Source organism: Amphiura filiformis, chromosome 11, assembly GCF_039555335.1.
Source record: "Amphiura filiformis chromosome 11, Afil_fr2py, whole genome shotgun sequence".
NCBI classification, from domain to species: domain Eukaryota; kingdom Metazoa; phylum Echinodermata; class Ophiuroidea; order Amphilepidida; family Amphiuridae; genus Amphiura; species Amphiura filiformis.
Genome location: NC_092638.1, coordinates 26,469,481 through 26,488,772, shown reverse-complemented (window position 1 = coordinate 26,488,772; position 19,292 = coordinate 26,469,481). Strand labels below are relative to the sequence as shown.

Genomic DNA, 19,292 nt, shown 5'->3' with positions numbered 1-19,292 from the left:
GCTTTGGGGCGCCAGCCCCGGGGTAAAAAGCAGGGGCGGCGAAAATGAAGGGCGGCGGAAGAAGAAGGGCGGCAAAAACGACTTCATGACATTATCATTCGAAATCAACTAAAGATATTTCAACAGTATATGGCATTATTCTTTCTCTAGAATGTTTTATACATGTATGTGAAATAGCTTCAACAATGGTTCGCTGCATAATGGTAAAAACAGCCTTGACCTAAAAAAAGGGCGAGAGGTACCATATTTACGGATTCAGGCTAAATTTAAAATTGATATAAAACGTTTGTTTTTTGATCGATTACAAAAATTAATTTTTGTCATACAAAGAAATTGTGTCTGGCGTGAATTACACTACAGTTTTTATTCTTAGAGCTCTTTGACTTCTTCAAATGATTTTTTAAATGATAATTTGATTCCCCTGGCCCTCTTTAATTACGCACAAAAGATCGAGTCCCCTTAAGGTTGGTCTGAACCCTGGAATTAACGAAACTTTCGGGCCTCATAACTGCTAAATTGTTGGTCTAAAGTATATAAAAGTATACATATTTAGACTGGCAAAGACTTCAGAAAAAGTATACTTCAGAAATTTTTTTATCAAATTTGGACCATTTTTTGCTCATTTTTGGCCCAAAATCCCCAAAAACGGTTTTTTGGCCCACTTTTTTTTCGTGCAACGTAAAAAAAAAATTCTAGGAGCCGTTTTTTCATTGTTGATAGTACTTATGGCGTTTCGACAGTATTTTTTGTGGAACATGAGAGCACCTCAGACGTATCGAATTGCATTCTGAATACGAAGCATTTCTTTCTGATATCAAATAATTTTCATCTTTTGAAATTCACGATATAATACAAATTTTATGACAAATTATTAAAATTTGATATTTTTCAAATTTTTGATATAACAGTTCTCGAAATAAATTTTTTAAATCTAATGATATATTCTTAAAGTGTATGTAGCTGGGAGGAAAAGCCGACGATCAATTGAAAATTTTGACCTTTTATATTGAAGATATGGACTTTTTGTTGTTTTGAGAAAAAAAATCCATCTCTTCAATACGAAAGGTCACAATTTTCAATTGATCGTCGGCTTTTCATCCCACCTACATACACTTTAAGTATAAATCATCAGATTTATAAAGTTTACTTCAAGTACTGTTAAATCTCAAAAATATCAATTTTTAATGATTTGATATGTCTGATGTGCTCTAATGTCCCACAATAAATACTGTCCAAACGTTCATACCCCTTCCCTTAAGCTACTGCATAAGCTTTGTTTCAATAAAATCGGTGGTCTATAAGCGAGGCCAATTGTGTAAAGTAGTCCTAAGACAGCTTGGGTCACTTTCGTGTCTATGTGTAGCAAAAGTGACTGAATTGAGTTGAATCATGAACCATCTGGTCGGTGCTCTTAATATGGGTAACTTTAAACAATGGGGCATTTAAAGTGGTATTTTAATTTATAAATTTGAAATAAATATCATATAATTTATTTACCAATGTCATTATTATTATACACATGCGACTTCATTTTACATGGCACAGACATGATATGAGCAAACATGGCGAAAAGTGGCCCAACTCAGGCGATTAAGTAAATTCGGGCATGGCGTTTGCACCTGAACAAGGAAAGAAACCAAGTAAAGTTGTTCTAGTGCCAAGATGCTATAGTCCGACTGCCAGTGGGTATGACGTTGTTTTGATGTCCATAGTTTTGTGTTTGATGGATATTGCTTCTCAAGACCACCAACCAGAAAATAAGTAAACTTATTTTTATAATTTTACTGGACGTCTGTCAATATTGTGCATTTTGAGATATGGCGGGTCACAGTTCATACAGAGGTCAAAATTCAAATTCTTCAAATGCTGTTGAAAAGTTCTTCAAATTATTCCTCTTGTCATGGCGATCCAGAAAAAGTATACTTTTACCTATCTCAGACATAATAAAATGAATATTAAATCTGTTCATCTGGACTTACTATTTTTGATAGCGACAGTATCGCGTCTCATCAAAAATAGTAAGTCCAGATGAACAGATTTAATATTCATTTTATTATGCTTATCTACCTGGATGACTGAGAATATTCACAAATTTATCTGTGACATACCCTTCTGAAGTTATATGCAGAAAGGTCAAAGGTCACTTGGGTACAAAATGGTAAATGCTATTTGGGGCAAGGGTTTTAGATCATTCTTTGGTATTATGGTTGACAATTGATGTAATTTACATAGTATTACTGGTAGCAATCCATAAATGTCAGTGCTAGGTTCTGCGGCTCCGTTTACTCTACCATATTACTCGTAGCAATCCATAAATGCCAGTGCTAGGTTCTGCGGTTCCGTTGACTCTACTCTGTTCTCTCCATATCGAACACGCCAAAAGACTTTGCTTTTCACAAAAATGTAGTCCCCTGAAATCGAAATTAAGTTTGTAGATAGATTAGTATTCTTTTTAACAACAAACAGCAGTCAGGTCAATTTGGTGCTAGGTTCTCGAAGGAGGTGATAATTCATACAAAATACAAAGTTTTTGTAAAATACTTGAGAGTTTTATGAAGCAACTCTTTAATTCATCAATTTCACGAATTAATTAAAATATCCAAAATACTCAAATGGTTATTTAAAAGGCCATTTCGTGATCCACAGCATCATTCCCTACTTTTCTCAAAAAAAACCCAAAAAAAACAGTTGAGATTTTTATACCAAGGGAAACCTGTGGTCACAGAATGTTTGTGTGCAAAATTTCTTCAAACTTTCTTCAAACATCTACATAATTTTATTTGTATTTACGTTCTGTTCTTTTCATAGCTTCATAGCAGTGGCGTAGCCAAGGGGGGGGGGGAGCTGCCCCCCTGTGAAAAGGCTTGCCCCCCTCCCCCGACATTGAAGTGTACTATATTTCACCAATTTAGCTTCAATATGCCAAAAATTTTCGCGCATTTGTAACATTAACTGATTTTGTCGCCCCCCTTAAAAGTCCCCCCCCCCCCTTTGCCCCCCTCCCCCTGAAAAAGTGCTGGCTACGCCACTGCTTCATAGCGCAAACTCACGCTATTTTTCAGGCTTTTCCTGCAAAGTCACTTTAGGCAACTGGCATCCCTGGGAAATTACTCTGATTACAAGTGATAAATGGCTTTATATATTCTGTGATATCTTCGCTTTGTAGGTATATGACATAGGACTTTTTAGTGTAAATGAACAAAAACCTTACCATTATAATCCTGAAAAGCTCCAGTTATTTTAGATGGAAGACCATTAAAAACATCATCTATAAGCTCCTTTTCCATGTCAAATCGCTGCCTTCTTTCATCATAACGCCAGACATAAGATCCTTTCAAGAAGTAGGTTTTGCTTGTAAAGCGATCATACAGTGCTGCAGTGGTACTTTTAGGTAATCCGGGGAGGTCTTCTGCAATGGGTTTTGGGAAGCCAGCCTCCCTGATCCATCTGTCTTGTATGACGTCTTCTGAATATTCCCAGTAGTTAACACCTGAAAGGAATTAAACATGCTTTAAAGGGTGGGGTGGTTTTCACAAATTGTTACAAACATTTTTTTTTTACATCCACACGTTAGAATTCCTCGTTTCCCAGGAAAATGGTCAGAAAGTAACATTAGTGGGTGTAAATGTCACCTTGTGCACATTGATAGCCAATTAAAGTCTAGGACTACAACTGGTCAATTAGGGCCGGTTTCTCGAGGCATGGCTAGTGGTCAGGCTTAATAAGCCATCAGGCTATATACCAGTACTTACAATTTCACATTGTACATCACCTAGAAAAATCAATCAATAAAATGGATCCACATTGGTAGAGCTAGCCTACTGGCTTAGGAAATCTGACCACTAACCAAGCTTCGAGAAATCGGACCTTAGATATGTTAAACTCTCACTTCCATATCTGTTTTATCAAGCAATTGTTTTAAGCAAAATTTACGCAAAACGCGGTTTCCAGCATTAGACATTATTGTAACAATATAAAATTAGTTCAAATAATGGAAAATCAGTGACTTTTTTGTCAAACTTTGTATATATATTTGTGGATGGGGTTGGGCAGAACATATTTTTGGAATTCCAGTCGCACATCCGATCCAATCCAATCCTCAATAACCCATCCCGTGTTGTAGTTGCTTTTGTTTTAATTGCAAGCTTAATATGCTTCAAATTAACAATAAATCTGTAGTTTTTACTTCCATGAATACCATTGTATTCTAACATTGCTTTCTTCTTTCTCTCTCCCAATCTTTCCCTCCCCTGATTTCAATATTATATCTCATTTTCTCTCTTCTCTTCTTTCTTTCTCTCTCACTCTCTGACAACAGCTAAAGTCGATACCACTTTTTCCCAAGAACAAGAACGTAATTAATACAGTTTTATCAGATCCAACATTGTCTAATACTTTCCCGGCCCTTCCCTCTCCCCTCTCTCCACATGTCTCTTCCCTCTCTGTCGAGTCGCTTTCCTTTCATGGAGTAAGTTGTGCAAATTAATGTATTCAACAAAATAAAATCATACCTCTAAAGAAAAGGACTTTGCCGTCACTTTCCCTCTGATACACAGCTCTTACATCAGGGTTTACTTTCTTAAAGTGTCCTCTAGTCTCGTCTCCGGACGTACTGGTAAGAAGACGCCCATTTCGAACACGGTCAAATCGCCAGAATTTTTCTTTCTGGTCAAAGAAGATATAAAATTAGATTAATGTGGATTTTGATCGCTTATTTCATAAAAGGTGATACCGTTTTTATTCAATTGCGGCTTATTATATTTCCTGATGAAATGCAGATCATGTGCAATATACACATTTTTAAGGCAAACCAAAGCAATTATCATGATTATTATTTATGCAATATCTATTTTTTATATCTTAAATTTTGTTGCGATCATATGAACTTACTTTGAAAGCGTATAATTGTTGATTGATTACTGCCACCGATGTGAAGGATGTCTTGCAGTATTTGGTTGATTTGATGATCCGTGGCGCTTCCGTTACAGTAGTCACAGCTAAAAATAATAGCGAAAATAAGAAGTGATAAATTTGTTGTTTTTTTGTTGAAGTCTTAGTACAAGGGACAGAATCGTCAAAAACGTTAATTATAACAATTTCTCGATACATGATTATTAAACCATTCCGCGGATTCAAACAACTATTCTTGTTCTTTGTTTCTTTAAATTTGTTTCTCACTTCTCTTTACATACAGGCCAGCATGCTTATATAGGCTTTTTAGCCTGGCTTGAGCATTTTGTTTGAGCCCGGTCCCATCAGGACCCAAGCGTGTCTCCACCCCGGGGGGGGGGGCACTCAACACAAATGACCATACGGGTATGCTCCCCCGGAAAGACCCCCTTTTTGGGTTTCGCAGCTCCGAAAGACCCGCTATATTTGACCAAAATAAAGCTCCGAAAGACCCTTGATTTTGATAATTTCAGCTCTAAAAGACCCAAAAATTGCTTATTCCTCACATTTCTTGTTTTTTCAAGCGATTTTCAACCAAAATGCCAAAAAATACCCTTGATTTTGACTTTTCGCAGCTCCAAAAGACCCCATTTTACTTGTTCACAGCCCGGTTCGCAGCTCCGAAAGACCCCCTTTTACCGGTACACCGTCAGCTCCCAAAGACCCACCACCTCAAAATTCCGGGGGAGCATACCCACCAACATTTTTGATGTGCCCCCCCGGGATCTCCACACGGAGCGACCGTTTATACAAACAAACTATTAACCCTAACACTGACCCATGCTTTTTGGTATCGGAAGTCAGAGAAGATCCGAGTTTTTCAAGAAGAAGAAGAGTTTTTGACTTGGCACCCCGGGGATTCGAACCTTTGACCCCTCGCATGCCAAGCGAACGAACGCGGACCGGTAGCTGCTCGGGTTATTGCTGCCCGGCCAGCAATTCCGTGATCATATCACACTTCGGGTGATTGCGTCATCGCAGACCCTGGGATGCATGCATGTTATGAATTTTTCATCGTGGTATTTTGTGGTTTTTACTGGTGTTAGGGGTAAAGGACACTCTAATCTGGAAAAATACATGTATTTTAACCCTAACACTGACCCATGCTTTTTGGTATCGGAAGTCAGAGAAGATCCGATTTTTTCAAGAAGAAGAAGAATTTTTGACTTGGCACCCCCGGGATTCGAACCTTTGACCCCTCGCATGCCAAGCGAACGAACGCGGACCGGTAGCTGCTCGGGTTATTGCTGCCCGGCCAGCAATTCCGTGATCATATCACACTTCGGGTGATTGCGTCATCGCAGACCCTGGGATGCATGCATGTTATGAATTTTCATCGTGGTATTTTGTGGTTTTTACTGGTGTTAGGGGTAAAGGACACTCTAATCTGGAAAAATACATGTATTTTAACCCTAACACTGACCCATGCTTTTTGGTATCGGAAGTCAGAGAAGATCCGATTTTTCAAGAAGAAGAAGAATTTTGACTTGGCACCCCTGGATTCGAACCTTTGACCCCTCGCATGCCAAGCGAACGAACGCGGACCGGTAGCTGCTCGGGTTATTGCTGCCCGGCCAGCAATTCCGTGATCATATCACACTTCGGGTGATTGCGTCATCGCAGACCCTGGGATGCATGCATGTTATGAATTTTTCATCGTGGTATTTTGTGGTTTTTACTGGTGTTAGGGGTAATGTACATAATGACAATCTACTTATCGCCTTTTTATGGGACACCCAATATAGGCCTATAATTTTTTTCTCACGGCCAGCTTGGACCCGACCCTCCAGAACTGTACCTATATGGCTAGCATTTGTTTGAAAAGTTAGGAAGCATGAAACTCTAGTTTCATGTGTGTGTGTGCAGCGCTAGTTGTGAAGAGCCGCTGATTGGTTGTCCGAGAAATGAAACTATTGGAGCCAGTGATTGGCTCAGTTTTCTAATTAGTTTAAAATTTGCTGGTTTCTTTGTAAGTGTTTTTGAAAAAATTTATAAATGTATTGAAAAACAAGCACGTATTGAAAATAAGCACGCAATGAATCAATTGTGTTTGTTTAAAACGATTAACATTGATATAATAGCTGAATTAATCTAACTACTTTAGGTGTGGGAACATAATAATGCAGTAGTTAAACGTCTTGTTAATGAATATAGTTAAGATTGACTTTATAGAATTAAACTTACGATTGCACTGAAAGTTGCCATCAGCTGGTTCTGTAAATATGATAAAAAATATCAAAAATTATCAACGGTGTTTAGGATCATACATTAGTTTAAAACTATAGGCATGCTCAACTATTTAACTAAAGTTTCTTAAATTTTCTTATAGAAAATGGACTTAGAATAGAGCAATGTACTGGTATTTTGCTTACGTGGTTTTCTTGAAAGTGGGGTAAAATAAATATTTATCTTTGTTTGTGGGCTTATGATTAGGCCCTGAGAACTTTAGAAAACCGTTTTTCTAAATTGCCCACATAAAAATAAAAAAAGGTTGTGCAAAGGCAAAACACCCAGCAAACACAAAAACGTTTTAAAAACATTTTAAATAAGTTATATTTTGGCCTTTGGTTTAGGTAAAAACGTTTTAATAACATTAAAATGTCGGGTTATGTAAAGGTCATGATAACGTTTTAAAACGTTTTGTATGAAAACACACTACAACAATATTTTGAAATGTTTTCAAAAAATGTTATTGTAAACTATTTTTGCAAACATTTTTGCCAAATATTGTGTCAATACTTAAATAACATTATTTGAACCCAGCAAACACAGAAATGTTCTTAAAATGTTTTTTCAAAACCTTTTAATAACATTTAAATGTCGGGTTATATAAAGGTCATGAAAACGTTTTTAAAACGTTATTGAAAATATTTTGGGCAAACATTTTTCGCAAAATATTTTTCAACTACTAAAATAACATTCTGTTTAGAATGTTTTGTATCAAGTTTTCAAGAATGTTTTTGGAATGTTATTAAAACGTTCTTATACCCTTTATATAACCCGACCTTTAAACGTTTTCTATAAAGCATTTTTGTTTGCTGAGCAGTAGATTAACAAAAATGTTTTTAAGGTTATGAAAACGTTTTATACTCTTAATATACCCTTTATATAACCCGACATTTAAACGTTTTCTATAAAACATTTTTGTTTGCTGAGCAGTAGATTAACAAAAATGTTTTTAAGGTTATGAAAACGTTTTATACTCTTAATATACCCTTTATATAACCCGACATTTAAACGTTTTCTGACAACCTTTTATAACCTTTTGCGAATGATGTCGAAAACGTTTTGTGTTTGCTGGGCAACTAATATTGTCTTATTTTGTAGTTGCTGTGTTTTTGAGGTTGTTTTGTTTTTATTTTTTTGTTTTGTTTTGTTTTTTACTTTCGTTTCTATGTTTCTTTATACATATTGTTTATTCATCTGTTTTTGTCCAATCAGAAATGATTTATAAATAACTTACGACATGACACGCACATTTCCCGACAGTAACGTTTCGTGTATGAAGCATATGGCTCTAGATCACAATACTCGGCTGTTGGCCAACCTGGGTTGGCACCACACCACTCGTGGTGATTGCCGCAGGGCTCTGTAAATGGAAAAAAAAAGATGATGTGGTAAAACAAACAATGTGATATACTGATATAGATATTGGTTTGTTTTGTTGGTTTGATTTGTTTATTTTGTCTTGTTTTGTTTCGTTTCCATTCTGGTTTGTTTGCTTTGATTTTGTTTTGTTTATTTGTTTGTTTTTGATTGTTTGTTTACCTAGGTTGGGCCTTAAATGATATACGCTTGGGCCCTGGAAAATCAATCCATGGTTTAGTTACGCTTGTTTTCGTTTTGTTTGTTTATTTAGGCGCGGTATAATCAGAACAAAAAGTGTGGATTTCAAAGTTTTATGAAGATTTCGATTTTTGCTATTAAATGACTCGCAAGACGTTACCACTTTACCCGTCACTTTGGGGAAACAATACCACTTACGTAACAAAAAGGTTCAATGATCATTTTATAGTCGAGCACTCAACAAGCAGTCACATGATAAAAATTAATCGTATTTTTCACAAATCTGAGACGAAAATTAATAAAATGAAGCTGTTTACAAAAAATATTATTTCTGATTCCAGTAAATGATATTCGCCGGTTACCGGAAGAGATAACTAGAGGAGTTTCTTATAGATACACCACTTTTGGCACAAGTGATGCTGATGATATTGTCAAGTTACATAATCTTAACTTGGAATACTAACCCACCTGCAGCAGACACGAAGCACATGGTAACTCTTTAAAAATTCAATAGTTCAAATGTTGGAAGATTACATTTAACTCTACTGATAGTTGATTGGTCAAATGGCACTTAATCTTCGTGTAATCCTCAATTATATTTATCATAGACCCTGTCCTTTAATATAATCTGTGATCAAATGATTATATTACCTGAGCAGTCTGCACCATCCCATCCTGGCGCACATTTACATGTGCATGTTTCCTCATCCAGAGTGCCACAGTTCTTACATTGACGATTGCATACTGTTGAAATAACACAAATATTGAAACGATTTTTAATATTTGTCATTAAAATGACAAATATTGTAATGCTTTTGTTAACAACAATGGTTAATGAGTACATCTATGCTAATAAAAAGAGATGAACCTTCACCAATACCAATAAAACTGTGATGTGGGTGGATGTTTAAGTTCTAAGAAAATAAGGTCTCTCTGATTGCATACTTTCATACTTTTAAGAACATTTCATGGCTAAATGTTTTAATCGTAATGATTTGTATATATTAAAGGTACATTTCATGATCTACAACCTCATCTCCAACTTTTCTAAAACAGGTTGAGATTTTTAAATCATTAGGAAACTTCTTGCTACATAATGTTTTTGTGCAAAAATATTTCTTGCAGATTCATTCACTTAACAACAATATCGTCCAAATAAATAAAAATGTTCTGCTAACAGAACGAAATTGCATAACGCACAAACGCAATGAACTGAAGTTTTGTTTGTGGATGGGGTTGGGCGAGAAATATTTTTAGAATTCCAAAAAAAAGAGGATGTTAAAATCACGAAATACTCATTTAATTTAATTGTCTTATTTTGTATTTCTATCTCGTTTCTAATATATTTGTTGCATTTATTTTGACATTGTCATAGATCATTTAAGAGTCAATGTATAAAATTTTGATACGTATGTGTACTATTATTATTTCTTCCATTATTTATTTTACTTCAATAAGCTTGAGATAACATACCTCCACAAGTTTCTACTTCGTTCCCTTGGTCTCTACAGTCACCTGTATCAAGAACAAAAAATTCAATCATTTTGTCACCACGTATTATAATGTAGACTATCATTTAAATCAAATAATCTTTTATCTTTGCAATAAAGTTTGAGCACATTTGAAATTTAAACCTTAAACTTTCATCTTTCGGACAAAGCACATTTCAAAATAAATTCAGATAACGGCATAGACTAAGTAGACCGTAATTGATAAAGCACGTCGTTATCTTAACCAAAGGCAGTCATCTTATTCGTTTGACAATGAAATCTAATAAGCGTCATTTAAAGAATAAGAGATGATTGCTTACGACATAGTCCTTCGGCAGTACAAAAACCAGCATCATTTGGACACTGAGAGCACCTTTCTCCTTTGCTGAATGGCAATTCACCTTGAAAGTTACCACTGAAAGTATAAAATGATAAAAAGTGATTTTATACGTCCAAAGAATCCCGCAAAGAATGAAAAAAACTACGTTAGTCAGTGGTCAATTGTAGTAAGAAACACATACATACTGGTGCACTCAACACTCGGCCACAGTGGGGGTGTGTATGGGGATGGGTGGGGTAAGATGAGGGCGTGGTTAGAGGTGGGATGTGACAGGGATGTGTGTTTTTTAACAACATGGTCATAAGTAAATACCGCACCGTGGAAAATGTGTGCGAAATTGTAAACAATTAAAAAAATGTTACATACTTAGAATTACCTATGTTACGTTTACTATTCTGAGGAATATCTAACATTAATCCAAATGTAGATTTAATGTCTATAATTAATATACTTACCCAGGGCCGTAGTTACAAACTATAAGATGGGCATTGTTCCACCATTGGCTACCCACTAGCACTTGAGAACAGAATGTCCTACCACACCCAACGAAGGACGTATCGGCCCAGACAACCTAAAACAATGGACATTATAAGATGTAATAATTAATAATGTAATTGATAAAGATCGATAATAAGATTGATAAGGTTAAGTAATGTTAATTGATGAAGATACAACACTATTAACGATACCATATAAATATATATAGCTACCGAGCAAAAACGAGCATACAAAAATTCATGAAAATTGCACCCCACCGGAAAAATTCTTTGTCCATTAGCATGATCAATGTAGCATAATGTCTACCTTTCCCTCCCAGTAGCAACAAAATGGGGAAAGGAGAACGAAACAATTGGAAGATTAGAAGGAGGAAAAGAAGAGAGGGGGGATAAGCGGGGATAAGGAATATAACAAAAACGGGAAAGAGAAGAGCAGGAGGGACGAGGAAAGAAAAGGGGGGGGGGGGAGAAATAATCTGCATGGCTCTATACGGCCCCCTAATGGGATAGAATGGAAGGAGACTTTTTTAATTTGTATACAAGGACACATAAAAGTACAATCGTAGGGTTATTTGTTCCTTCTAATGGGCTATTCCAGAAAATAAATGCACACTCTATAGAGGAGTTTGGATTTCCAGACCATTTGTCCAGTCGATCATGGTTGTTGGATATCCAGACTTTTAAAGTGTCAGTGTCCAAAGGCGAAAATCCAGCAGAAAATAGTTCAAAATCAGAAATCCTAAATTTGAGAGGTTCTTTTTGAACAATTCCGTGATTTTCATTGCATTTCCGAGCTTTTCCGGTCATTGGAACTGGAATTCTAGTCGTTTTCAGAAAGCAAACTTGGAAATCCAGACATTTCTTTTATTGAAAAGTTACTCCTCTATAAGGGGTGTGCATTTATTTTCCGGAACAGCTCATTTCCGTGTATTGTATTTGTTCCTGGTTTTGGGGTATAACTGATAAATATGACAAAAATGCTACAAAATAAAATTCAATAATAAAACACATTGGCGGCCTATCAAGTTGTTGACAAGGATAACGTTGATAAAACAATACTAAAATTTAAATCGGTTCAAATGGATTAGATGATTATTCTTTTGGTATGTGTTTTGAAAATTAATGTTAAATGACACCAAACAATCCAAGGTGTCTGGATACTAATTTTTCATTATCAAAAGATGATTATTATAATGTAAAAGCTTGTAAACACTTTTTCCAATATTTTCATTCACGAATGCAAAATTATCTGTTCGGGTATTTTTATGTTCAATCGTACTCTCTGACGTCTGATGTTTGCTGCCAACATTTCTTCTTCCTTAATTCGTTCTCTTTTATTTTTCTTATGTACAATGGTAACAAATTAAAACAACAAACAATAAAAAACCAAATAGGGTCGGTCGAAAAGGGCAATACAAATCTTTCTTCTTTTTTAGGCTTATGATAAGATCTAGTGAAGAGAAGGAAAGAGCAGAGAGAAGAGAAGGGAAGAGAATTTAGTTGATGAGTAGAAATGAAGAAAGAGAAGATATAAAACTGGTTCTTAGTCAAAAGGTGGGTACATGGATGTTAGGCAGATTTGCGGTGCATTTACAGGAGATTTTTGGTCACAATTTTCAGAAAACTGGTTTAAAGGAGTATTTCGTGATCCTAGCATCCTCTTTTTATGCCATTTTTCAGTACATATCCACGAAAAAGCATATTCCCAAAATTTCAGTTGATTCCGATTTTGCGTTTGCGAGTTATGCATGATTATGTGTATTACACTGCTCCATAGACAATACGTTGTAATTTCGTTCTGGTGCACCAGAACGAAATTCAAATTTCGCGATATCTTTGCTAAACGAATTAATGTGCAAGAAATATTTTGTACATAAACATTATGTAGCCAGAGTATTCCAGTGATATAAAAATCTCAACTTTTTTGAGAAAAGTGGGGGATGAGGCTGTGGATCACGAAATGCCCTTTTAAAGATGGGGTGTGTTTCAAAAGTTTTTCCAAAAATCTGGAAATTTTTTTTTATTGTTTTTCAATTTTGCGAAAATTACCCAGAATTGGATAAATTTCTCGTAATTTTAAACAAAATAATAGAAATTTGTTATATTTTCAGTGGGTGTCTTTTTTGTCAAAATATTTTAGCCGTACCCAATCCAAAATCAAGACCACCCAGCTTTAATAAGCCTATAACTATACATCTTAGTACACTCACTCACCTGCGTATAATGACCGCAGACCTCTCCTGGTCTACAAGAATTGGTATCGTATGAATAAAACTGATCTTCATCATGCCATAGCTCTGTAGCCAAAACGCCAGAATCGCGACCAGCACCAGTACCAACGAATATGTTCTGCCCTATATTACTGAATGGTGTTAAATTGGGCTCAAAACCACCGTGTTCGTATATGCATTTATCGGCCCAGTTTTGCGCCATAGTTGCCAGATTTCCATCCCAAGACTGGAAGAAAAGTAAAATTGTGTTATAAAATAAATGATCAATCAATCGATTAGGTTTATTTATTTTCTTTCGAAACAAAAAAATGCTACACAAAAAAGAGAACACTTCCCAAATACATGTGCGACAAACAAATGCCTGAAACAACACCCCCTTTACAAATATTTGTTTAAAAAATGAATACATTTTTCACTTCATTTCCATTTTCTAAGTATATACAAATTACATAAAATAGTATATGATACAAAAAGAAACATTAAAACCCAACTTTATTTTATAAATAGGCCTAAATAACTAAAAAATCGAAATAATATTCTGCGATATAATATTTATTAGGCCAAGATGCGGAAAATATTTTCCGATTTTGACGTGACGACAAAAATGTGAAAAGAGCTTATTAATGTAAAAAAAGTATTACAAAGGTATTGAGGTGATACTACACCCCTTGATACATTTGTGACTATTTTTGCATTTTTCTCAAAAAATAATAACACACTGGTAACAAAAGTTATGTATTATAGGGGCAAGGAATCCAGTTACTACACTGGAATTTCAAAGAGGTACCGCTAGAATGTACCTCATATCTAAACATAATAGGCTATAATAAACCACCTGTCTTGAATCACTGAAATTTCAGTGAAGTAATTGGATTCCTTGCCCCTATAATATTCATAACTTTTGTTACCAGTTCGTATAGTTATTTTTTGAGAAAAATACAAAATGTATCAAGGGGTGTACTAGTAGCACCTTAGTTTATTAGATTAAATTAATTTATTTACCATGTGCTTCATGTCGGCTGCAGGTGGGACCGTATTCCCCCTGTAATGATTATGTAACTTGACAATATCATCAGCATCACTTGTGCCAAAATCGGTGTATCCATAAGAGTCTCCTCTAGTTATCTCTTCTGGTAACCGGCGAATACTTACTGGAAGATCAAAGAATGACTTGTTGGAGGTAGCGTGTTTTGGGTCCCTGTTTTCCTCATTATTAGAATCTTGTGTTACTGCTGGTTTTGCTGATTGCGAATACACAAAAAATACTTGAATACAGAGAAGTGTCGTGATAAAGAAAGCACGTTTTGCTGCCATTGTAGTTGCTGCTCAGGAGCTGCTCAGATAATTCGAATGAACACCGCTCTATAATAGTTCCCTCTTTATAATAAATACAATGTTTAAATACTCGTATCTATAACGCTGAACTTGGATATGTAGTGGATTGCACCAAGTACTAATTCTTTATATATTATAATGTCATGCCATATTTGGCCACTGAATCACTAAATGATGTCATTGCAAATTATGTCATTTAATCAGTTAATGATGTCATCAATTTTCTGCCTAATTTCGCGCGTGTCATTGTTAGGCCTATCGTGTATTTTATTAGATTCGTGTCATGGTTATGGTTAACTATGCTTATTGTTATGACCTAAAAACCAAATGAATTGTCATTCGGAAATCCTTGGAGTCACGGTGGTTTCCTTAATATGTAGCAAAAGTTTTCAACTTGAACTATATTGACATGATTAAGTAGACCTAGCTATTGAACTTTCTCTGTGTGATGAACAACACCAAAAATTAAATGCATTTTGAAAAGACCCGGGGGTACTCACTAAAAATGGGTTACGGGATGTGTAGACATTGAACCCCGCTTAGTCAACTCCCTCTCACCCAATAACCCCCTTTTTGTTTTACTATCACCAAAGGACCCCTTTTTCAAGAATTTTCTTATAGTTTTTCTACAAATGATCCCCTTTTTTCTCTAAAATTCAAACTTTCAATATTTGTCTTCAAAATTTAAAAAAAATTCAAATTTTAATAACTTTTATTAAAATTTTGTATTGAGAATTTGTCAACTTTTATATTTTGCCTAAAACATTTTCCCACTCTCACGGAAAGAATAGTTTATTTTGTACAATTTTCCCGAGTTGGAAAGAACCCCGAATATGAAAGTGATGTGCGTATCGGAGTACGATACTATCATGGGGGATTATCAGTATCAAAAGGGGGTCATTCAGTGTGGCCTCCCAAGAAAATGGGGACCGCTAAAATTCTAAACATAGTGTTATTTAGAGTGAAAACTAATTCTATAGGCAGGGAAAACATGTGCAAAATGTAGCAAAAATTTGCAATTTTTAAGCCAAAATTGCCACAAAAATGTTAAAAAATTTTCAAAATGCGCATAAAGATCGCATAAAATTGCAAATTTGGTAATTGGGTGTAGATTTTGCCTCAAAAAGGGAGTCTATTGACAGGCGTGTACTCCAATATATGGGAGTGCCCACAAACTTCGTCCAATTACCCCTTTTTTGAGTCAATTCTCTCACCGAACCCCACTAACTCCTAGTTTCGAACTGGTATCCGCACCTCCCCGTCGAGTCCAAAGTCAAGTACCCCCGGGTGAAAGACAATTACCAAGCAGTAATACTTCCGCTCATGTGGGAGTTCAATTATATTTTATTTGAACAATGTCTGGAGTTGTTGATTTTCAGACGATGACTTCTCTTTTTAATTTAGGCATATGCCTAATACGAGAGGCCTAAATGAGTAAACAAAAAATTAATATGATCATTAACCATGTTAACTTAACCTAAGGGTGCACCATTATCAGGTGGGGTATTGTAGTTTGGGTCGGGCGGGTTTTTTTTTCTTTCTTTCTTTGCTGCCAAAGGGAGGGGATCTTCTTTTTATTGCATTCTTTACCTTTTTCTCTTTCATTTCACACCACCCGGGGTACTTTTTTTAGCTTTCCAATTCGAAAAATATCCTCAAATTTAAACTATTCGAAGTAGCACCTGTGTTTTTAATATATTCTTTGCATTAAAATACCCACGGAAGATACCCCTCAGGGGTCACGTTTCGATTTTTGTTTTGGAGATATATAAAAAAGAACTAAAATATGAATACTGACCTGGGTCTTTTAAGGATTGTCACCCCGCCCTCCCCCCGGTAGGAACAACATTCTTGACTCTTTTTTTTTAAATTTCATTTGACACCTACCGGGGATCATATTGTTTGATGGCATGTAGAGAGCTGTATTAATTTTTAAGCATAGTTGAACACTGATGGCGCTATTTATTTTAAATCTTGTTTGCATCTTTACAAGGGGAAGACACTTGTATAATGACACTAAAACACCAGAAAAATGAGTAACAAATAGCAAAGAAATTTTTAAAACAAATTTGATCATAAAATGAAAGGAATAACTCATATTATTGCGCTTGAAATTAAGCTTAAAATGTTTGTAAATAGCGCCCTCAATTTTCACACAAATATACAATTTATAGAATAAAAAGTACCATAAAAAGGCAGAAAAAGATGAAAAATTTGATAAAGAAAGGAAAATCTTTGTTAAAAATAGCTACAAAATATATGTGTATAATTAGTATGATAGATGTTGGCATTGTGCATGTCTAGAATTGAAAATTATATGTTTTGTTAGACAAATTAATAAATGATCACATCAAATAACACGTAAATATATACCGTGTTTACGCGTTGAGACATGTGGGAGTAATAATGACTTCTCATTTTTTATTTATAGGCCTATGCCAAATACTATAGATGACTAAACAATTAAAATAATTAACAGGATCATCAATTTCTATCTATTTTAAGGAAGGTTCAATCTATACACCATAATGTGAATCAATGCGAGTATAAGAGGCTCATTTTGAAAAAAAAATGCCAACTGAAGTTTTGGAATCATACATACTTCATAGCGATACACTATATCCATAACATTCATAACAGTCCGAATACAAATCCGGCCCCAGTGCTCCATAGTGCACTTATGTCCACGGCAAATTCACCGTGACCTTTCCAGCCATAAACCCGCATAGTGAAGATTAAACCGAGATATGCAGTACTTAAACCATTATAGTAATCGATTGTCCAACGCAAATGTATTACCACGTGATAATATTAATCCAATGAGCGATCGAATTGTCCGCTACGGTCGACTAATCCAATTGATAATGACGCTGTTGACATGTACGGTCGGAGCTCCACTGACTGAGTTTTGGGGTATTTTTCACTGGTTTGCTGTCATTAACTCATCAAGGCGCTCCACCGTTATTATAAGGACGATGCTAATGATTTAAAGATTGACATATAGAGAATAAACCATACTTGATTGACAGAAAGTACTAAATTTGTACCTATTACGGTTTCGTGACACGCCTCTTGCAAATGTGACCAAGCCAGGGCGGCCCGGTGAAGCAAAATGTGCATTGGAATAACACGGGAGTTTGGATATAGATGGTATTATTTCTTTCTCATAAAAATGTATGCTCCCTCGTTATTAAAGCTTGTACCGGGTTGAAAATTCAGATATTTTGAAAAGAATAAGTAATTGGAACATAGAGAAAGTACTAAAATCATAGCTTTTATACTTTTTCATATATGACTGCATACATGTAGTTAACAATAACTGCATGATGCCATTCTCTATACTTTTATGACAAGTCCATCTTTGCCGGCATTTAAAATGATGAAACTCACACACCGCAATAATTATCTTCAAAACTGCTGCCAAAAAAAGAATAGTATAATAAGGTCACTCAAGCGTAACAAATTCTTTTAAGAATTAAAATTCTATACAAGGATTGCTTTAATTGTAACATCATAAATTATCGATAGGTATCGACTATTTAGTGAAAGTAAGAACAGGATACCACAAATGCACCTGCATAACATTTTTCAAAATAACTCAACAGTTAGTAATTAGTTTTCAAAATAAGTTGTTTTGTCAAACTTGGAATTCAACATTTTTACGTATTATCTCGTAACTTCTATTAGAAACGTCCAATTTCTAAAATCTAAAATTCCTAAGAAAGCTAAATAATTATATTATGTAAATCCTAGAATTTAAAACAATACCGTACTACCAATAGTAATGCTCTTCATGCTTTAAAAATTAAACTTTTCCGGTATAGATCATTCTGGGACACCCTGTAACTTACGATCAGCAGAGTAACTTTTTTGTTTGTTCCTTAGCAATTTGCAAAATTGCTAAGGTCTGTTTCTGTCAAGTTCTTTGTTTCTTTCTTTCTTTCTTTCTTTCTTTCTTTCTGTCAATCTTATAATGAGCCACCGTAGCCATATGCTTTAAGTCATGTTGACCAAAGTTGGTCATTAGGACCATTGGGTGGGGGGACAAATGAAACATGATCAACTTCAGGTCAAAGGTCATCCACTTCCTGTCAATGGCCAAAAACGTGATTTCACTAAAAATGCTACTTCTTCCACAAATTATACAGCACGATGATGGCACTTGGGTACATGCATCAGCTATACCCAGTGTCTAAAAGTTAATGTTCAGAATTGGGGTCAAAGGTCATTAAGGGGATACTTCCGGTATATGACCAAATGCCCTAAAATGCTGCTGCTGTCGCAAATATATATGGTACAACAATGTTACTTGGTCATCAGGACCAATAGCTGGTGGCACAAATGTAACGTGACCAACTCAAGGTCAAAGGTTATGGAAAGGTCATTATGGCCGAAAATGTTATTTCCTGTTATTTTTTACTAAAACTGCTACTCCTTACACAAATTACACAGCAAGATGATGTCACTTGACGCATGCATTAGCCTTGAGGTCAAAGGTCATACGAAGGTCATTATGGCTGATGCTGATTTTCTGTTCTGTTACTAAAAATGCTAAGTCATTCCTCAAATTATAATATAGCATGATAACATTACACATTGTATTCATCCATTGGGGTCCAAGGTCATTGGGGTCAAAGGTCATGCAGATATTACTTCCGGTATG

General features: G+C 35.4%; 1 protein-coding gene across 1 annotated transcript; it reads right to left on the bottom strand.

Moving 5' to 3' along the window:
• Positions 1 to 1,087: 1,087 nt before the first annotated feature.
• Positions 1,088 to 14,732, bottom strand: LOC140164643 (uncharacterized). Its single transcript, XM_072187984.1, has 12 exons — positions 14,297 to 14,732; positions 13,278 to 13,520; positions 11,022 to 11,137; positions 10,547 to 10,641; positions 10,210 to 10,251; positions 9,388 to 9,480; positions 8,414 to 8,539; positions 7,135 to 7,164; positions 4,891 to 4,997; positions 4,512 to 4,665; positions 3,212 to 3,490; positions 1,088 to 2,411 (listed from the first exon to the last, which is right to left on the bottom strand). Exons 1-12 carry the CDS (start codon positions 14,606 to 14,608, stop codon positions 2,296 to 2,298), a joined length of 1,713 nt encoding a protein of 570 aa, XP_072044085.1. The 5' UTR covers positions 14,609 to 14,732; the 3' UTR covers positions 1,088 to 2,295.
• Positions 14,733 to 19,292: the final 4,560 nt, after the last annotated feature.

Coding starts and splice junctions, on each gene's coding strand:
- LOC140164643 (XM_072187984.1), bottom strand. CDS start 14,608: ATGGCAGCAAAACGTGCTTTCTTTATCACGACACTTCTCTGTATTCAA. Junction 10,642..11,021: donor GTTTGTAACTACGGCCCTGG/GTAAGTATATTA, acceptor TTATACTTTCAG/TGGTAACTTTCAAGGTGAAT. Junction 7,165..8,413: donor GGAAATGTGCGTGTCATGTC/GTAAGTTATTTA, acceptor TCATATTTACAG/AACCAGCTGATGGCAACTTT.